Source organism: Zeus faber (genome assembly GCF_960531495.2).
Source record: "Zeus faber genome assembly, chromosome: 20".
NCBI lineage: Eukaryota > Metazoa > Chordata > Actinopteri > Zeiformes > Zeidae > Zeus > Zeus faber.
In genome coordinates, this window is record NC_137207.1 from 27,112,916 (window position 1) to 27,134,016 (window position 21,101).

Consider the following 21,101-nt stretch of genomic DNA (forward strand, 5'->3'; position numbering starts at 1 on the left):
ATAATAAATATAATAGTTATAATAGTAATACAAGTAATGATAGTAATGATCGTAATAATAACAATAATGATAATAATAATAGTGATAATAATAATAAAAATAGTAATAATAATAATGATAATGATAAAAATAGTGACAACATCAATAAAAATAGTAATATTAACAATGATAAAGATCGTAATAATAATAATTATAATAATAGTGATAATAATAATTAATATAGTAATCACAATAATGATAAAGATCGTAATAATAATAATAATGATGATAATAATAATAAAAATTGTAATAATGATCAATTGATAAAAGATGGAAGGAAGATAGGTAAAAGATGATAATAAGGATAATGATAATAATAATGATAATAATAAAAGTAATAATAATAATAAAGTTTGTAATGATTGTAATAATAATGAAATAATGATAATAATAGGGTTAGGGTTAGGGTTAGGGTTAAAATTGCAATGATAATGATCGTAGTAATAATAATAATATTATTATTATTGTTATTGTTATTGTTATTATCATTATTATTATAAATAATAATAATAATAATTATTATTATTATTATTATAATCAGTATATCTGAAGGCAGCAATACATGGGGTCCAGTTTAGTCATGTTGGATTTGTATTACAGTTCTCCAGATTCTGTGCAACGCAGAACAAGATTTTTATGACCCCTCAGAGACGAAGCGTCAATTTATAAAGCGTTGGTTCATGATGTCACAAAGTGACTGTGTTCTCAACATAACGCTGATGTTCTTCAGTTTTCGGTGACTTTGTAAAGATTTATCACAATTTCCTGATACAAATGCAGATGGGTGTGAATCAAACTTGGAAGCAACACATATGAAATGTTCCCATTGTTGTTTGGGAAAATAATTTGGAAACATTCAGCTTCATTGGTTTTATTTCCAATAACGCTGCAGGGTTGTTCCTTCTGCTGGGGATGTCATCAACATGTTGCTCTTATACTTCCTGTACAATATCAACTGATACAAACATGTTTATAAACATTCCATCTGTTGTTTATCACTTTGTGATTCATCAATATTTTCATCTTTTCAACTTAAATCTGCATTTTTTATATTATCACAGCACATCGATTCATTGTTGTATTTTGTGGTTTTTGGATCTCTTTCCATTTTGGAAAGAGGATTATTCCATTCATTGTTCAATTACGTATTCTGAAATACACCAACGCTGACTTATGCCTATTTTTCAGCATCTTGAACAATTAAAAACTTTGTAATTAGATTAGATTCGATTCAACTAATTGTCATTGCACAGAGTACAAGTACTGAGGCAACAAAATGCATTTCTCTTCATTTTACATCCTAGTAACTGACATAGTATCTAGGAGCAGTGGCTGCAGGTAGCGACCTCGGGGAGCAGCTACTGGGCCTTAATGTCTAACAATAATAATATGCACATAACAATAATAATATGCACATATGTACATAGCAATAATAATATGCACATATGTACATAACAATAATAATATGCACATATGTACATAGCAATAATAATATGCACATATGAACATAACAATAATAATATGGACATATGCACAGAACAATAATAATATGCACATATGCACATAATAATAATATGCACATATGCACAGAACAATAATAATATGCACATATGTACATAACTACAATAATATGCACATATGCACATAACAATAATAATATGCACATATCCACATAACTATAATAATATGCACATATGTACATAACAATAATAATAATAAATACATGTTATTTTATAAACATAAATAAATGTTAGTTGTAATTACTACTTGTATTTTTCTGTTTATAATGTACAATTGTAAAATTCAGTTGAATAGATGACTTGTCTATATTGTAATGCAAACAACATTTAAGGAATTTTAACATTAATTTGTCATGAGAATTATTATGGAAGAACTTGTCAGTACTTAACACCTGTCTTTTCATTTAAATCTTCTACGTTTAGACATAGAAACTGTTTATACATATATATTTTACATATATATACATATTTTTTACTTTAAACCAACCAGTCATTGTTATAAATCGTATGTAAGTGCATATGCAGTCTCAGTTATGGCAGGTGAAGTGTCTTGTGTGCGTCAATTATGACGTATTTCCGGAGGTTTACAAAGGTAATCAAACTTACGTAAATTTAGTGGTGACTTTTTTCCTTGGTTTTACATTTTTAATAAGTTTCCATGAAATATGAAAAATGTTGTGGTATTTCTGAGTAATTATCATTGCACAGCTTCTATTTTTCCAACGCCTCACTGGATCTTGAACGCATCACTTAGTTGTACATTCAAGTGGACTCGACGTGGACACAAGCTTTTGTGGATTCCTTTTTTTTTGTATTTTTCATAAATCCATCAAAGTAACGGCGACAAAAGAGTTAAAATATCAATCTAATAGAACCACAGACATTCTACCAGGTAAGAAGGGACATAAATATACACGTAAACATTTAGTTTGTAATCTCTAATAACTACAGTGACAGAGTCTACACCGCGCACTGGACACGGTGCAACGTACATTCTGAACCAGAACCTGAACATTTATAGTAAATAATATGATGACGTCATAAAGCGTCTTACTGTAAATATTAGTTATAGTAAATAATATGATGATGTCATGAAGCGTCTTTCTGTAAATATCATTTATAGTAAATAATATGATGTCATAAAGCGTCTTACTATAAATATCATTTATAGTAAATATGATGACATCATCAAGCGTCTAACTGTAAATATCATTTATAGTAAATAATATGATGATGTCATAAAGCGTCTTGCTGTAAATATCATTTATAGTAAATAATATGATGACGTCATAAAGATTCAAGATTCAAGATTTTTTATTTGTCACATACATATACATACTTTCATACATATATGCAGTGAAATGTAATGCAACGCACCCGGTGATAGCACACTATGTCCTAAATGCAGAGAAATTGCAAATTTCCCCGTTGTGGGGAAATAAAAAAAGAATAATGATCATAATAATAATAATAATAGTGAAAATAATAATAATAATAATAATAATAATAATAATAATAATAATAGACAGCGAAGGAATGGAGTTAAAAGTGAATGAATAGAAGGAAGAGTGACATTCTATCCCCAGGCGTTGCCAGCAAGGGGTCAAGTTTTATTTCTATTTTTTTAAGGAAGGGGCAAAAGTTGAGGGGGGGGGGGGTATACGTGTGTTTTTTTGGACTTCCTGTTTGTTCATACTTCCTGTTTGTTTCTACTTCTTGTTCGGTCCCTGTTCTTACTTCTTGTTCTTACTTCTTGTCTGTTCCTGCTTCCCATTGTTTGTACTTCCTGTTCTTACTTCCCATTTATTTGTACTTCCTGCTTAGACTTTCTTCCTGTTTGTTGTTACTTCCAGTTTGTTTCTACTTCTTGTTCGGTCCCTGTTTATTCATACTTTTTGTATCTTCATGCTTCCCGTTGGTTCGTACTTTCGGTTTGTTCTTACTTCCCGTTTGTTCTTACTTCCTGTTTGTTCGTACTTCCTGTTTGTTCTTACTTCCTGTTTGTTCGTACTTCCCGTTTGTTCTTACTTCCTGTTTGTTCGTACTTCCTGTTTGTTCTTACTTCCTGTTTGTTCGTACTTCCTGTTTGTTCTTGCTTCCTGTTTGTTCGTATTTCCTGTTTGTTCGTACATCTTGTTTCTTCATGCTTCCCGTTGTTCCTCCTTCCCGTTTGTTCTTACTTCCTGTTTGTTCGGGCTTCCTGTTTGTTTGTGCTTCCTGTTTGTTCTTACTTCCTGTTTGTTTGTGCTTCCTGTTTGTTCTTGCTTCCTGTTTGTTCTTGCTTCCTGTTTGTTTGTGCGTTCTGTTTGTTCTTGCTTCCTGTTTGTTCTTGCTTCCTGTTTGTTTGTGCGTTCTGTTTGTTCTTGCTTCCTGTTTGTTCTTGCTTCCTGTTTGTTCTTGCTTCCTGTTTGTTTGTGCGTTCTGTTTGTTCTTGCTTCCTGTTTGTTCTTGCTTCCTGTTTGTTTCTATTTCCTGATCTGTCGTACTTCCTGTTTGGCTTAGACGTTGTATTTTAGTGCTGCACGTGGGGCATGTCCTCCTCAGGCTGCTCAGAGATCAATAACTGACAGTGATCAATACCCAACAGGTGTTGCTTTTAGCTCCACCTGCTGCTGCTGCTCCACCCGTGGGACTGATTCAAAATAGAAACCTGAAGACGATAGACCATTGATCAACTATACATCATAGATAAACTACAGATTATAGACATATACTACATGTAGTACATGTGTACTACATACATGTAGTACATGTTCCCCCCCTACCAGCTGCTCCTTAGGGTGGAGCGATGACATTAAGTTCAGTCACCCAGAAGGATTGAGTTACTCCACCCTTCACCTCCACCCAAGAAGGTCTGAGCTCCACCTGGGGAGGAGAACCAGGACCCAGGGCTCAGTAAAAGCCAGAACTCCATCACGCCCCACCCAATCCTCCGCCTCACCCCACCCAGAGCTCCGTCACATCCCACCCAGTCCCCCGTCTCACCTCATCCATAATTCCATCACACCCCACCCAGTACCTTCGTCACACCCCACCCAGTCCTCCGTCACACCCCATCCAGAACTCAGTCTCACCCCATCCAGAGCTCCGTCACTAGAGGAGCTTCTGTATTAGATGTTCTGGTGCTTTCACGTCTCTTTCGGACCCATTTCTTAAATTTGGACCTTTTACAATGAGTATGAAGATCAATGAGGATCTGACCCCACCCCCACGCGGAGGAGGTGTTCTCCACATGGAGGAGGTGTTCTGGAGGAGGTGTTCTCTACGTGGAGGAGGTGTTCTCTACGTGGAGGAGGTGTTCTGGAGGAGGTGTTCTCTACGTGGAGGAGGTGTTCTGGAGGAGGTGTTCTCTACGTGGAGGAGGTGTTCTGGAGGAGGTGTTCTCCACATGGAGGAGGTGTTCTGGAGGAGGTGTTCTCTACGTGGAGGAGGTGTTCTCTACGTGGAGGAGGTGTTCTGGAGGAGGTGTTCTCTACGTGGAGGAGGTGTTCTGGAGGAGGTGTTCTCTACGTGGAGGAGGTGTTCTGGAGGAGGTGTTCTCCATGTGGAGGAGGTGTTCTCCACATGGAGGAGGTGTTCTGGAGGAGGTGTTCTCCACGTGGAGGAGGTGTTCTCCACATGGATGAGGTGTTCTGGAGGAGGTGTTCTACACGTGGAGGGGGTGTTCTGGAGGAGGTCTCCACGTGGAGGAGGTGTTCTGGAGAAGGTGTTCTACACGTGGAGAAGGTGTTCTCCACATGGATGAGGTGTTCTGGAGGAGGTGTTCTCTACTTGGAGGAGGTGTTCTGGAGGAGGTGTTCTCCACATGGAGGAGGTGTTCTCCACGCGGAGGAGGTGTTCTGGAGGAGGTGTTCTCCACGTGGAGGAGGTGTTCTCCACGTGGAGGAGGTGTTCTGGAGGAGGTGTTCTCTACGTGGAGGAGGTGTTCTGGAGGAGGTGTTCTCTATGTGGAGGAGGTGTTCTGGAGGAGGTGTTCTCCATGTGGAGGAGGTGTTCTCCACATGGAGGAGGTGTTCTGGAGGAGGTGTTCTCCACATGGATGAGGTGTCTGGAGGAGATGTTCTCCATGTGGAGGAGGTGTTCTGGAGGAGGTGTTCTCCACGTGGAGGAGGTGTTCTGGAGGAGGTGTTCTCCACGTGGAGGAGGTGTTCTCCACATGGAGGTGTGAAGATGCCTGGTGACCTCTGCTCTATGGGCAGGAAGTGGCGTCTTCTTACTCTTGGGGATTAAAAACATCTGATACAGTCATGAAACTCTAGACGTCCTGAGGAACCCCGACAACACCACCCCCTTCAGACAGACAGACAGACAGACAGGTAGGCAGGCAGGCAGGCATGCAGATAGACAGGCTGACAGACAGACAGACAGACAGACAGACAGACAGACAGCTATTTCCAGGCCTGGTGAGGCGTCGTGGTCTTAGCATTAGCTCGTAGCATTTATAGCCTGACAGCTGAGTCTATGGGGATATAAATAACAGCGGAGCATCACAACGTCCACGGGCCGACCCCAGAACCTGAGAGCGCCGGGACGGGGGCAGGAGGGACGGGGGCAGGAGGGACGGGGGCAGGAGGGACGGGGGCAGGAGGGACGGGGGGCAGGAGGGATCCCTGCCTGTTCGCACCACGTCGCCCAAGTGGGTGGCGATCCCGCGACATGACACGGGGGAATGAAACCCAACCCCAACTCCACAACAGCAGCTGAGACAAGGGACACCGGGTCTGGTCCAGAACCAGTACAAGTGAAGGTTCTGGTCTAGAACCAGTACAAGTGAAGGTTTGTGAACCGGGTCTGGTCCAGAACAAGTACAAGTGAAGGTTCTGGTCCAGAACCAGTACAAGTGAAGGTTTGTGAACCAGGTCTGATTCAGGGTTTAGAAGAAAAATGACTGGGACACTTGGAGAGAGAGACTACAGGGATACAGTAGCACTACAGCTGTGGTACTGAAGTACTACAGCAGTAGTACTGCAGTAGTACTATGGGTTGAGCTTGGTCACAGTTACTTCTCCATTTCTTCATCCATTTTGACGCTTCCTGTGTCTTGGTTTCTTGGGTCTAAACTTAACGGCGTCGTGACCTCTGACCTTATGCACTCCTGAAAGGGCGGGGCCATGATGGACAGAAGGTCGTGAAGGACAAGTGTCGCTGACAGGAAGACGGACGGATGAAAAGAGAGACGCAACACCAGAGCTTTACTGGTAAAAATAGAAGCAAGAGCCTGAACGCAGCTTTCAGGAGAATCAATACATAAACGTATACTGTAGTACATCAATACTGGATCAATACTATCAATCAATCAATAGTCAATTCATTCAAATGCTGAACCAGACGGTCTGAACCAATTACTACTGATCGACTGTGACATTAATGTGGAGTCTCGACCCCATCTGCACAAGAGGGTCGGCCATCTTGTTTCTAATCGGACACTTTGTTTTTGTAAGATTTTTTTGTAACATGTTTTTTTACTTCGTAGGGATTAGTGAACTATACAGATTTTAGAAAGAAAGAAGAAAGAAGAAGAAACAGTCTTTATTTATCACGCAACACACCACACTACAACACATGCTTGCACACACACACACACACACACACACACACACACACACACACACACACACACACACACACACACACACACATGCACACACACACACACATGCACATGCTTTGATGGTGCCGGTGAAATGGGTTCTCTGCTTTTGAACCATCCTGGCTTGTCCTTCCTCCGGGGGCACAGCCAGGAGCAGTGGGCAGCGTACGTGGACGCGCCCGGGGACAAGTGTCCATCGCTGGTCAGACCGTGATGGGTGCATGTTTTGGGTGGGGGTCCTTACTGACGTGAGGTGGAGGAAACCCCATGTGAGCACGGGGAGAACATGCAAACTCCACACAGAAAGGCTCCTGTTTGGGAGATAACCCACCGGAGCACGGTGCCAACAGCGCCCCAGGCGGGAATCGAACCCAGGACCTTCTTGCTGTGAGGCAGCAGTACAATGCACTGCGCCACCGTGCCACTTACTACGTAGAGTAGTAGAGTAGTGTACTATACAGATTTTACTACATAGGGAGTAGTGTACTATACAGATTTTACTACGTAGTAAGTAGTGCACTATACAGATTTTACTACGTAGAGAGTATAACTATACAGATTTTACTACTTAGGGAGTAGTGTACTACACAGATTTTACTACGTAGGGAGTTGTGAACTATATAGATTTTACTATGTAGATGGTAGTGAACTATTTTTTTTAACAGAACCACCACAAACCCCCTCTTTAGAGTATTATCTTTCCATGTTTTGATCTTTAAACAAGTCATCATCATTACTACTCCAAGAGGGAGAATCACCACGGGTGAGACAAATAAACATAGAAACAAACAACAACATGTACATGGAAAAACATAAACATAGAAACAAACAAACAACATGTACATGGAAAAACATAAATATAGAAACAAACAAACAACATGTACATGGAAAAACATAAACATAGAAACAAACAAACAACATGTACATGGAAAAACATAAACATAGAAACAAACAACAACTTGAGCTCTGAGAGAGTAAACATTTCACTGTGATGTGAGTGATAAGCTCCATGTTTCAGAGTCAGTGTTACTTTTCAACTCAATCAGAGCAGATCACATTTGGAAATTCCATATTTACTGGTCCAGTAGGATAGGATCACCTTCATCCAGATCCAAACTGGTCCAGATGTCCAGATCCTGATTATCGACACGTTCAGCCTCATAGCTCCACCTACTGGATGTAAGAATAACATAAAGGAGAGCATTTAGAACCATTAATTCAAACCTGATTCAAATTAAAATAAAATCAAAAAACTAGATCTAATAGAGCAGGGGTGCCCACACTTTTTCGACTTGCGAGCTACTTTTAAAATGACCAGGTCAAAATGATCTACCTGCATTAAAAAATGCTAAATATATCTATTTGTATATATGCGACCCACTGCGTACTTAAGGGTCATTTAGTGGTTTTCGAGATTTTTTTTGCCGCATCATTTGAAAGTGGAGAATCAGAGCTTCAAAATAAGATGTCACTTATGCAAATCAAGCAAATATTTTTAAAGCTATGACTTGCTAATGACAAGGGTTTGGCAAACTGTGATTCTGGCATAATCACCTCCAGAGTTTTACCCACACCAGCTTCATTCAGCCAGCTCCCACAATGCAATTGGAGGAGCCAAAGCCACACAGCTACTTAACATACTGCTGAATGGGCCAATCACCAACAGCTCAACAACACAACTCATTTTGTTCTGAAAAAAGCTTTAATTTAACAGAAAGAATGTACATGTTTTATAAAAGTGGAATTATTTAGGAGTTGAAAAGTACGGACAACACAACAAAATGTAGAGTCTATCAATAATATGAGTCTCAGAAAATCTGAAATCTGAAAATCTGCACCAACCTCAACGGACTTCATCACGTCATCAACTTCCTCCGTTGGAACAACAACGGACGTATCGTTGGTCTCCTCCGGTGGTTCTTGAAAATATTCAGTTTCATCGTCACATTCGGGTTGAAATCTGCTGTTTGAAACGTTCTCCGAGTCAAGAGTAATATCACATTCAGAGTCGCTGTCGTTCACCGCATTGCCTTCCGAGAACTGACTATCATCGTGGAAAATGAAGTCCAGAACGCACTGCTGACACTGACTTGGATCTATGGCACTGGTCAGATGAAGGTCCGAAATATGACTCAGAGCCCCCTCCACCCGCTTTGCGTAATCCATCGATACGAAGAAGAAAGTTTTCACAGACAAGTGAGACGGAGACTGTAAACTGTCTGTTTACGGAAGTGATGTAGGAGCGTGACGCGAAGGTTTTTCTTCTTCGCCGTTTCACAACGTTGTCTCCGTGTGTGTAAAAGTGGTACAATTTAAAGGTTGAATTCTATCAAAAGGGTTTCACATTGTGACGTCACATCACATGGAATATGGAGGAATGAACTTCACCTGGACGCTCGTTTTAAAGGGAACCATCGATTTGGTGTTGTTCAGCGCTGTTCAGCGTCTCGGTAAGTGAAATGTGTTTCCCCTTGTCATCTAACAGGAATATTTAGTTCCACGGTTTAACATTTTTCGACTATCTATAAATCAAACTCGGTTTTGAAAATACAGTGAGATAAAAAAAAAACACAAAGGAACATGAATCTGGAAAAATCTAATTTTCCTCCAAGAAAGGTTTTTTCCAACTTATTTGGCTGCTCCTGGCGATTTTAGAAATGTGCAAGATGGCGAGTTTTGCTGTGGTGGGTCACATATACTGAGTATACCACCGAGAGCAGCCGAAATAAGAAGAAGAAGAAGATACTAAGTATACTTTATATATACAAAACATGTTGGCGTAGCTCGCATCACTGTATGAACCTTTACGGCACAATACAATTAAATACATTCATGGTCACTACCTTCCTCTGATGACTTGCACTGAATGGAGCTGGCCAGGGTTGCATAGTCCGGACAGTAGCTGCTGGTAGCCAAGCTCAAGCAGCTTCCAGATGACCTTCAGTCACGGTGGAACGCTATTTGGACTTTACAAGCTTCAGGGGGGAAAACGCTGACTCGCATAAATAAGTAGAGACGAATAATGCAGTCAAGGAGGCAGCACATTTCCTCATGTTTGGGTACTCTCCTTCCGTGAGTAAGTTCCAAAACTGTCCATGAGCCCTGGACTTGAGCTCAATGTCAACCTGTAGTGTCAACATCTCATCCCCCACTGCAGAGCGGTTCAGATGAAACAGTGTCACAATTTTTGATGCAAGTAAATCCACCTCAACATTTTCCCTAAATGGGTAGCTCAGAAATTTAGCGATTGGCTGGAGTAGAGCAAAGTCTTGAAACCATTTGTCAAAGTCTGACAGACAGTTTTCAATCTGCTCTGTGTAGCGCCCACTGTCAAGGTGTGTACACGCCTTCCCTGGGGTCTACAGCTCTAATGTGAGGTTTTGAAAGTTCCCCAAATCACGGCGCCGCAGCTTTGAGGACAGAAATTGCATTTTTCGTTTGAAGGCATTAACTGAACTGATCATGTTGACCACGGTTTTGTCTTTTCCTTGCAGCTGTAAATCAACATGTTGGTCAGATCAGTTAAAAATGCCAAGTCTAGCAGCCACGGGAAAGAGGCTGAATCTATAAACACGGGTGAGGTCTTATTAGAACTGTGATGTCACAAACACCTGGTGGTTGAAGTTTTATCCAAATGGATCCACCTACATAGAAGAAATTAGTGGAAAAACAAACCAAATTTGACCGATATCACAGAGGCGGTCCGATGCATTTCATGCGGTCAGAGGCGGTCCGATGCATTTCATGCCAAAATGTGTCCAACCTCGCTAAAAGTGTCTGGAACACAACAATGACATAAGCTACAAACACGGGTAAGGTCTTGTTTAAATTGGTACGTCACAAATATCTTGTGGTTTAAGTTTCATCCAAATGGATCCACATACAGAGCAGATATTATTGAAAAACAAAAAACTTTCACCCCAAATACAATATTAAGCCGGCCATCGTTGATAGACACGTCACTATTAATAAACAAAATGAAGATATTTACAGTAAGATTCTTTATGACATATTATTTACTATAAATTATATTTACAGTAAGACACTTTGACATCATATTATTTACTATGATATTTACAGTATGACGCTTTATGACATCATCATATTATTTACTATAAATGTTCAGGTTCTGGTTCAGAATGTACATTGGACCGTGTCCAGTGTGGATTCTGTCACTATAGAGGTTAGAGATACAAACTATATGTTTACGTGTATATTTATGTACTTTCTTACCTGGAAGATGTCTGTGAAAATAGGAAAAAAAGCAGACAAAGACTCATGACAACGTCCAATCCACTGAAATGTGCGCGTGAGTGATGTGTTCAGAATCCAGCGATGCGTTGGAAAAGTAGAACGATGCAATGGTGATTACTCACAAAAATGCCACATTTTTCATATCACACGGAAACGTAAATTATTAAAAATGTAAACCAAGGAAAGAAGTCACCACTAAAATTACGTATGTTTGATTATCTTCAAAAACCTCAGTAAATATGTAACCCTCCGTAAATACGTCATAATTGAGGCACATGAGACACATGAGAGACTGAGACTGTATATGTACTTACATACAACAAGGTGATTTATAACAATGACTGGTTGGTTTAAGTAAAAAAATAAACGGTTGTTTTAAAGAAACATACTGTATAAACAGTTCCTATGTCTAAACGTAGAACATTTCAATGAAAAGAAAGAAAGTGTTAAGTACTGACAAGTTCTTCCATCATAATTCTAATGACAAATTAATGTTAAAAGGTCCATAAAAGTTAAAGTTAAAGTCTTCTATAGTCTTCTATTTAACTGAATTTTACAATTGTACATTATTAACAGAAAAATACAATAAAGTAGTAATTACAACTAACATTTATTTATGTTTATAAAATAGCATGTATTTATTATTATGCAAAGTAATTACAAAATTTGTTTTTGTTATTGTTCCAGATGCCAAAAAATAGCCAAAAGTCTAAGACAATGAAGAAGCAATTGTCCAATTGTCCAAAACTCCAGCCCTCGTCTTCAGTCACAATATTAAAAAACAAACAGAAACTAAAACACACGACTGTGGACGTAACTCTACCAGGTTTGATGTTTGTAACTTCCAAAACACTGGAACACCTACCTAAAATAAATAAACTGGACCCCATGTATTGCTGCCTGCAGCTAGATTTATTATGATGATTATTATTATTATTATCATCCCTCACTTTCCATCACAGTACAGAATCTAGATTGAACTGAACTTTATTGTTCAACTTGATCGACTACAAAACAAATACACGAAAGATAAATCTGTACAAACCCAAAGTGACGCTTCTCTCTCCCACACACAACACCCTAGCTGTCCATGGTGCGTGCACACACACACACACACACACAAACACACACACACACACACACATTTTAAAAAGGTCCCGTACTGGAGAGAGGTTGCGGGCTGGGGGCGGGGCTGGAGGGGCGGGGCTGGGTCATTTCTTGGCCTTGCGGGGGGGCGTGGTGGGGCGTGACGAGCTCATGCCCGCCCCCAGCCCCGCCCCCAGCCCCGCCCCCCCGCCACCATAAAACACTTTCTTATCAGCAGGTTTGAGGATCTGGAAGAAGGAGAAAGATGTTTGTTCAAAGCTCCAACCGCTTGTTTCTATCATTTCACTTTAGAGGAAAAGACAAGTTTAACAATTACAATATTAACCCTGACCCCGTCTGTCTGCCTGACCCCCGTCTGTCTGCCTGACCCCCCTTCTATCCGCTTGACCCCTTGTCTGTCTGCCTGACCCCCCCGTCTGTCTGCCTGAACCCCCTTCTATCCGCCTGACCCCCGTCTGTCTGCCTGACCCCCCTTCTATCCGCCTGACCCCTTGTCTGTCTGCCTGACCCCCCTGTCTGTCTGCCTAACCCCCCTTATATCTGCCTGACTCCTTGTCTATCCGCCTGACCCCTTGTCTGTCTGCCTGACCCCCCCGTCTGTCTGCTTGATCCTTCGTCTGTCTGCCTGACCCCCCTTCTATTCGCCTGACCCCTTGCCTGTCTGCCTGACCCCCCGTCTGTCTGCCTGACCCCCCGTCTGTCTGCCTGATCCCCCAATCTGTCTGCCTGACCCCACTTTTATCCGCCTGACTCCTTGTCTGTCTGCCTGACCCGCCCTTCTGTCTGCCTGACCCCCCCATCTGTCTGCCTGACCCCCCGTCTGTCTGCTTGACCCCCCCATCTGGCTGCCTGACCCCGTCTGTCTGCCTGACCCCCGTCGTCCGCCTGACCCCCACCCCGTCTGTCCGCCTGACCCCATGCCTGTCTGTCTGACCCTGAGGGACAGACCTGGAAGGAGCACATCAGGGTTTCGTCCACGCTCATCATGGCTCCAGCGTTGTCGAACTCTCCACAGTAGTTTGGGGCAGAGAACAGTGTGACCAGCTGGCGCTTGGCAAAGAACTCGTAGCCGTCCTCCACCACCTGGGCCCAAAAGCACACATCAAATACCGCCTCAAAACATTCATATTCTAGAATAACTAGCATGGTATAGTAACTACTTTTCTTTAACTAGGATGTATAATAACTATTATTCTTTAACTAGGATGTATACTAACTAGTATTCTATAGTTAGGATGTATAACAACTAGTATTCTTTAACTAGAATGTATAATAACTACTATTCTTTAACTAGCATGTATAATAATTAGTATTCTTTATCTAGGATGTATAATAACTAGTATTTTTTAACTGGGATGTATAATAACTAGTATTCTTTATCTAGGATGTATAATAACTAGTATTCTTTAACAAGGATGTATAATAACTTGTATTCTGTAACTTTTATACTATGATTAATAGTATTATATAACTTGAATTCTATAATAACTACTATTCTATAACGAGGATAGTATAATAACTAGTGTTTTTTCATAATGTTTAGTATTATTTACTAGTATTTCAAATAAGATCAGGTAGAAGATTAGATAAAGATAAGATAAGATCAGGTAGGTCTGGCGGGGCAGGGCGGGGCGGAGCCAGCGTGGGACCTGGTGTGCTCTGCAGATCAGGTCCATGTCGTGCTTGTGGAGGAACTTGGTGACTACGTCAGCTCCAAAGGTGAAGGACACGCCGCGGTCGTTCTCGCCCCAGCCCTGGACGTCCTTGTCGGGGTCGGCCCACAGCAGGTCACACAGCAGGCCCTGGTCCGGGACGTCGGTGGGACGCATCACCCTGCGGACCTGCTCCATGGACTGGAGGTCAGGGGACAGCCCTGGGGGGTGGAGAGCACCGTCTGCTCCTTTAGAAGCTACATCTCACTAAGGGCTCCAGACAAACTAATCGGCCATCGCCCAGAACCGTCCGGAAGGCGTATGTAACCGCCCCGTTACAATTCAATTACAGTCACGCTCGCATGCCGAAACACGGCTGGAGCGAGGGTGGAGGTGTTTCTGGTCCTTGCATAGAACATGGAGAGCAGGAGCTACGTGGCCTCTCTAAAGTCTAACTACGCGTCAGGTGACGTAGCACCGCACGCTGCGTGGCTTTGGGCCCCACACCCATTTCCTCCACGTCATTTCCTGGTGGACTTGGACACAAGGAAACCACTTTATTATTTTAAATAACACAAAAAATGAATGATTGAGAGCTCATGGTGGGAAACATACCAGAACACTGGGTTGGACATTTCACAATGTTAATAAAAGCACATCCATCGGGATCGAGCTGCTCCGTGTAAAAAAAAAAAAAAAAAAAAAAAAAAAAAAAGAATTTGGCTTCGCGTGTGGCTCGAAAACTGTGATCAGTAGCGCGACAAAATTTGGGTAAAACAATAACATGTGCAACAATAGTAAAAGAGGGCAGGGCTTTACACTGAACCACGTCCATCAAATATAGATCATATAATATATAGATCATATATCATATAGATCAGTGATTTTCAACCACTGTGCCACGGCACACTACCGTGCCGTGAGAGATCGTGAGGTGTGTCGTGGGAAATGATCCAATTTCACTTAATAATCCAAAAAAATATTATTTAGTCAGCCAGCAATGTAGTGACTGGTAGAGTAATACTCCTCCATGTCAATACTCCTCCATGTCAGTGGGTGGCAGTAAGAAGAAGAGGAAGAATCTTTATTTGTCTCACACACACACACACACACACACACAGGATAGTGCTAGTGAAATGGTTTCTCTGCATTTGAGCGTCCTGGCTTGTCCTTCCTCCATGGGGCAGCCAGGAGCAGTGGGCAGCGTTCGACGCCCGGGGACCTGGTTCCAAATGTCCATCGCTGGCCAGACCATGATGTGTGCATGTTTTGGGTGGGGGTCCTCACTGATGTTAGATGGAGGAAACCTCATGTGAGCAGGCGGAGAACATGCAAACTCCACACAGAAAGGCCCCTCATTGGGAGATAACCCACCAGAGCATGTTGCTCAACTAATTTTTTATTTTTTATTTTATATACCCTTATCAGTCCCACAACGGGGAAATTTGCAATTTCTCTGCATTTACCATCCTAGTAACTGACGTATCTAGGAGCAGTGGGCTGCCACGCTACCAGAAGGAGCCGGGGCTCAGACGGGCAACCTTTCGCTTACTAGACGACTCACTCTACCTCCTGAGCTACTGACCCCTGCCCCCCCAGTAGGGAGTGCATTAATGACCTTATTAAGACAGCAGAGTGACGCACGATAAACGTGACGGTGACGACAAGTGCGACAGCTTTGGACAAATACTTGAGAAGGAAAAGTGCAAACTCTGACCTGGGTCCCGGTCAAAATTCTAACCCGGATGAGATGCCGAGTACGAGTGGTGGTCAAAAGAAAGCAAAAGCGCTGGCAGCACAGGCTGCACAGCCCAAGTTATCTTTGCTTTGGATTTACTTTCACCGGCGATCCGACTGGAGCGCCTCCGTTACGCTTGGTGTGTGGGGAGAAGCCGTCTCACAGCGCCATGGTCCCCAGCCAGCTTCAACGCCATCTCCAAAGCAAACACCCGTCACTTCAAAACAACAACAACGACTACTTTGCTTGCCTGCGGGAACACACTGAGAAACAGGAAACTTTAATGAGAAAAACCACAAAGGTGTGAGAGAGAGAGAGAGAGAGAGAGAGAGAGAGATCTCAAAGCTGCTTAGGAGCTGAACTCGTAGCCAAATCAAAGTGGCAGAGACATTGACACCACCTGCCTGCAAAGCCCTTGGAAAGGAGGCGCTCGGACCTGACGCAGTTCAAGAAATAGCCAAAGTCCCTCTCTCAGGTGACACGACAGCCAGACGTACTGATGACAGGTCTGCAGGCATCGAAAATATTGTACTGGAGAAGATACGCGTCAGTGGGGTGTTTGCATTGCAACTTGATGAATCTACAGATATTAGTGGACACGCTCAACTCCTGGCCGATGTGCGTTTTGTGGATGGAGACACCATAAGAGAAAACTTCCTATTCTGCAAGGCGGTGCCTGAGAGAACAGCAGGGGAGGAGATTTTTTTGGGTTACGTCAGAATATTTCAAGCGAGGAGGACTTCGGTGGGAAAACTGCACGAGTGTCCGTACCCATGGAGCAGCAGCCATGGCCGGCGTGTGAGACAATAGGAAAACACCTGAAAACTAATGAGGAGAAGCTGTCGTTTTATTTCCCTCAGCCTCCACTGATTGCTTTGACTGGGTTAGGCACCCACATACAGTAGCTCAGCAGCAGTTTTTGGAAAGGACATGAAGAACCAACTGAATTGAGACAAGACCGAGGTTTAAAGCTTTGCTGATCTACCTTTGGACAGTTTTTGGGCGACTGCTGTCGAGGACTTCCCCATGTTGGCAAACACAGCTATTTCAACATTGCTCCCATTTTCCACAAGATATCTATGTGAGCTGAGCTTTTCAAGCACGACTGCCCTAAAAACCCAAAACAGAGAGACTGGGCTGTTGAGGAAGAGCTCCGTGTGAGCTTTTCTTCAGCTCCTGCCAGGACATCAGCTTTGTGTTCGTGGAAATCGGCCCAGGTTTCACACCCAATGAGTATGAGTGTTACATGTACTGTATTAGGCTGGAATGTGTCATTTCGTAACATTTTTTGGTTTGTGTCGCGCCGTGGCATTTTTCTGAACCTAAAAATATGCTGTGCCTCAAAAAAGGTTAATAAACACTGATATAGATCAAATAGATCATAGATCATATATACCTCCATGGCAGCAGAAGATCTTCTCGTCCACGATGGCGGCCACAGGAAGGCAGTTGAAACAGTCAGTGAAGGTTTTCCACAGCTTGAGGTTGTACCTCCTCTTACCTGCAGGGGGGGTGACAGCGCATGGATGGGATGCTACACAAGTAGTTTCCACCACGTCAGTGACATGAGCATCACACTCAACGTGTCGTGATGTCATTTTGTTTTTGTTTAAACGCCTGTAAAGCAATAACAAATATGTGTTATGAGTTTGTCAGACCAGAAGAATGTGTTATTAACCACGCAGCAAAATTGAAGATAAATGATGAGGTTTCAGAATCGTGACAAACAGGTGAGATCTCTGCTCTGAGACGCTGGGGGCGTGTCCACTGACGACACTGAAGCCACGCCCAATCGTATTAAACGTTTCGACTCAGTAACTTCCATGTTAAAATGTTGAACCCAGTCCTGCGTCTCCGGTCGCTCACCTCAAAGTGCTGCCGTCGGGCTGCGGGACTCCACCGTCTGCCCCCTGTTGGCTCCTCCGCAGGCCAGGGCGGGGCTCCGCGGCCTGCTAGCATGCAACTTATGCTAACGCAATCAAACCAACGGAACGGTTCTTTTTTGTTCCGGGCATAAATTCACCGTTTCCCTGACCATGCCTTTTACTCCAGGTGTTTATTCCCAAAACAGCGGTTTACCCCAAATTCCAGGCTGTTAGCTTTGCTTATTTTAGTCTGACTCTGGGTTCGTATACTGTTGGGGGAGGGGCCACGCCAAGTAGGACCGCTCTACGTTACCAAGTCATGTTAAGCCCCGCCCCCAAAAAAATCCCCCACAAGTCAGGACAACTTTGTTCAATCTTTTCACATTTTTTCACCAATGACCTTCTAACATGTATAATATGTATAGAAACAAATCATTGAATTCACTTGACAAAGACCTTTAGTGTTATTTAACAGCATAATACAGTAAAAAAAAAAGAAAAAAGACCCTGAGCCGAAGAGCTCCAGACTCACACTCATCGTAGAAGCCGTAGATTCTGTTGATGGAAGCGCACTCGTGGTTGCCCCGCAGCAGGAAGAAGTTCTCGGGGTACTTGACCTTGTAGGCCAGCAGGAGGCAGATGGTCTCCAGGGACTGCTTCCCCCGGTCCACATAGTCGCCCAGGAACAGGTAGTTGCTCTCGGGGGGGAAGCCGCCGTATTCGAACAGCCGCAGCAGGTCGTAGTACTGACCGTGCACGTCGCCTGCAGGGGGAGACATACTGTAGGTCAGTACTAAGGTGGGGTACAGGTCACTCCAAATGAGGGCATATACAGAGAAGGTGAAACTCCAAATAAGGGCAGGTTGGGGACACTGAGCTTGGGCGGCCATATTGGATGGCCACAGCAGCGCCTCACCGCAGATCTTCAGCGGTGCCTCCAGCTCCAGCAGGATGGGCTGGCTCAGGAAGATCTCCCGGGACTTCAGGCACAGACCTCGGATCTCTGTCTCCGTCAGCTGGACATTCTTCCCGGGTCTTGAACCCTTCACTGCTCCAAACACAGGAAATAAAGGGTGTTTACTACCAAAAACAGTGTTTATATCTATATTCTGCACACATTGTTGGCTCTAAATCTATTTTCAGTACACATAGTTGGCTCTGGCTCTGTATTTTGTACATCAGCCACAACACTAAAACCAGTGACAGGTAAAGTGAATAACATGGGATATATTAATATATACACTGTTACATATTAATATTATATATACACTGTTATATATTATTATTATATATACACTGATATTTATTATTATATATACACTGTTATGTATTATTATTATATATACACTGATATTTATTATTATATATACACTGTTATGTATTATTATTATATACACACTTTTATTTATTATTATATATGATGTTATTAATTATTATTATAAATATACTGTTATATATTATTATTATATATACACGGTTATATATTATTATTAATATATGTATACTGTGATATATTATAAATATATATACACTGTTATATATTATTATATTATATATACATTGTTATTTATTATTATATATACACTGTTATGTATTATTATAATATATGCACTGTTATATATTACTATTATTATTGATTTACTGGGATATATTTTTATTCTATATATTGTGATATATTATTATCATTTATACACTATTATATATTATTATTATTATATATACACAGTTATATATGTGTGTATATATATATATATATATATATATATATATATATACACTGTTATGTTGTTATTATTATATAAACACTGTTATTTATTATTATTATTATATATACACTGTTATATTATATATATATACACGGTTATATATTATTATTAATATATGTATACTGTGATATATTATATATATACACTGTTATATATTATTATTATTATAATATATATACTGTTATGTATTATTATTATTATGTATATATACTGTTATATATTATAACTATATATATAGTGTTATATATGATATATATATTTGAGGCAGCAAGTGAAGAGTGAGTTGTTGAAGTTGATGTGATGAATCAGCGTAAGGATCTGAGCCACTTTGACAAGGAGCACATTGTGATGCTGGACGACTGGGTCAGAGCATCTCCACAAGCACAGGTCTTGTGGCTGTTCCCGCTCTGCAGTGGTTACTACCAAAAGTGTCCAAGGAAGGACGACCGCTGAACCGGCGACAGGGTCCCGGGGCCCAAGGCTCATTGATGCACGTGGGGAGTGAAGTCTAGTCCGTCTGGTTCGATGCCACAGAAGAACTACTGCAGCACAAAGTGTTGAAACAGTGAATGTTGCTGTGATAGAAAGGTGTAGAACACACAGTGCATGGCAGCTTGCTGCGTATGGGAGCTCACAGTGTCCACGCTGACCCCTGTCCACCCCTGAAAGCACCTACAATGGACACGTCAGCGTCTCAACTGGACCATGGAGCAATGGAAGAAGGTGGAGGTCTGATGAATCACCTTTTCTTCTACATCATGTGGAGGGGCGGGGTTAGGGTCCGATCCCGTGGAGCACCTGTGGGATGTGCTGGAACAACAAGCCTGATCCGTGGGGGCCCCACCTCCAGCTTGCAGGACTTAAAGGATCTGCTGCTAACGTCTTGGTGCCAGACGCCACAGGACACCTTCAGAGTCTGGTGGAGTCGCTGCCTCCACCTCACAGCTGTTTTGGAAGCACGAGGGGGAGGAGCTACATAATATTAGTGTTTATTAGTGGTGCTTTAATGTTGTGGCTGATCGGTGCATGTTTTGTACACATGGTTGGCTCTGGTTCTCTATTCTGTCCATGGTTCGTGGGCGTCCAGTAAATACGGTATAAATAACACCTGACCTTCCAGGAGGCGCTGTATGATGGAGTCCACGTTGAGTTTGTCTGCTTCCGCCATGGTGCTGCTGGAGGCGGGCTAGCTCCAGTTAGCTGACCTGCTGGCGTGCTGAGCTGTCTGGGAGTTGAACCGTGAAATAACAGCAAGTTGAGTTTGATTCAAGTCTTTGGGTTTCAGGCTGCATCGGGCGGAGGGAGCGGGACACCGGAGCATCGGCGCCGGGTTCACTGCGCAGCTCCCGGTGTCAACACGGAGCTGGAGCCGGGGTCGAGTTAGCAGCGGGACGTCACTGTGACGACACCGGAACCGGAAGAGGTCTGACAGCCTTCGACACCGCCCAATTTAATCACCCTTTAAATCTCACCAATGGATTTTAGCCAGTGCTCCATTAATAAATTAACAACATTGATTAAGTGATTAATTTATTCCATTAATCCTCCGATTAATGATATCTGTGTAAAT

General features: G+C 42.3%; 1 protein-coding gene across 1 annotated transcript; it reads right to left on the reverse strand.

Annotated features, from left to right (window-relative positions):
- Positions 1-12,294: 12,294 nt before the first annotated feature.
- On the reverse strand, positions 12,295-20,903 carry LOC307246015 (serine/threonine-protein phosphatase PP1-gamma catalytic subunit B-like). The gene is made up of 7 exons (XM_080021787.1): positions 20,645-20,903; positions 18,682-18,813; positions 18,298-18,528; positions 17,297-17,401; positions 14,160-14,383; positions 13,459-13,593; positions 12,295-12,737 (listed from the first exon to the last, which is right to left on the reverse strand). The coding sequence occupies exons 1-7, from the start codon at positions 20,697-20,699 to the stop codon at positions 12,615-12,617; spliced, it is 1,005 nt and encodes a 334-aa protein (XP_079877913.1). The 5' UTR covers positions 20,700-20,903; the 3' UTR covers positions 12,295-12,614.
- Positions 20,904-21,101: the final 198 nt, after the last annotated feature.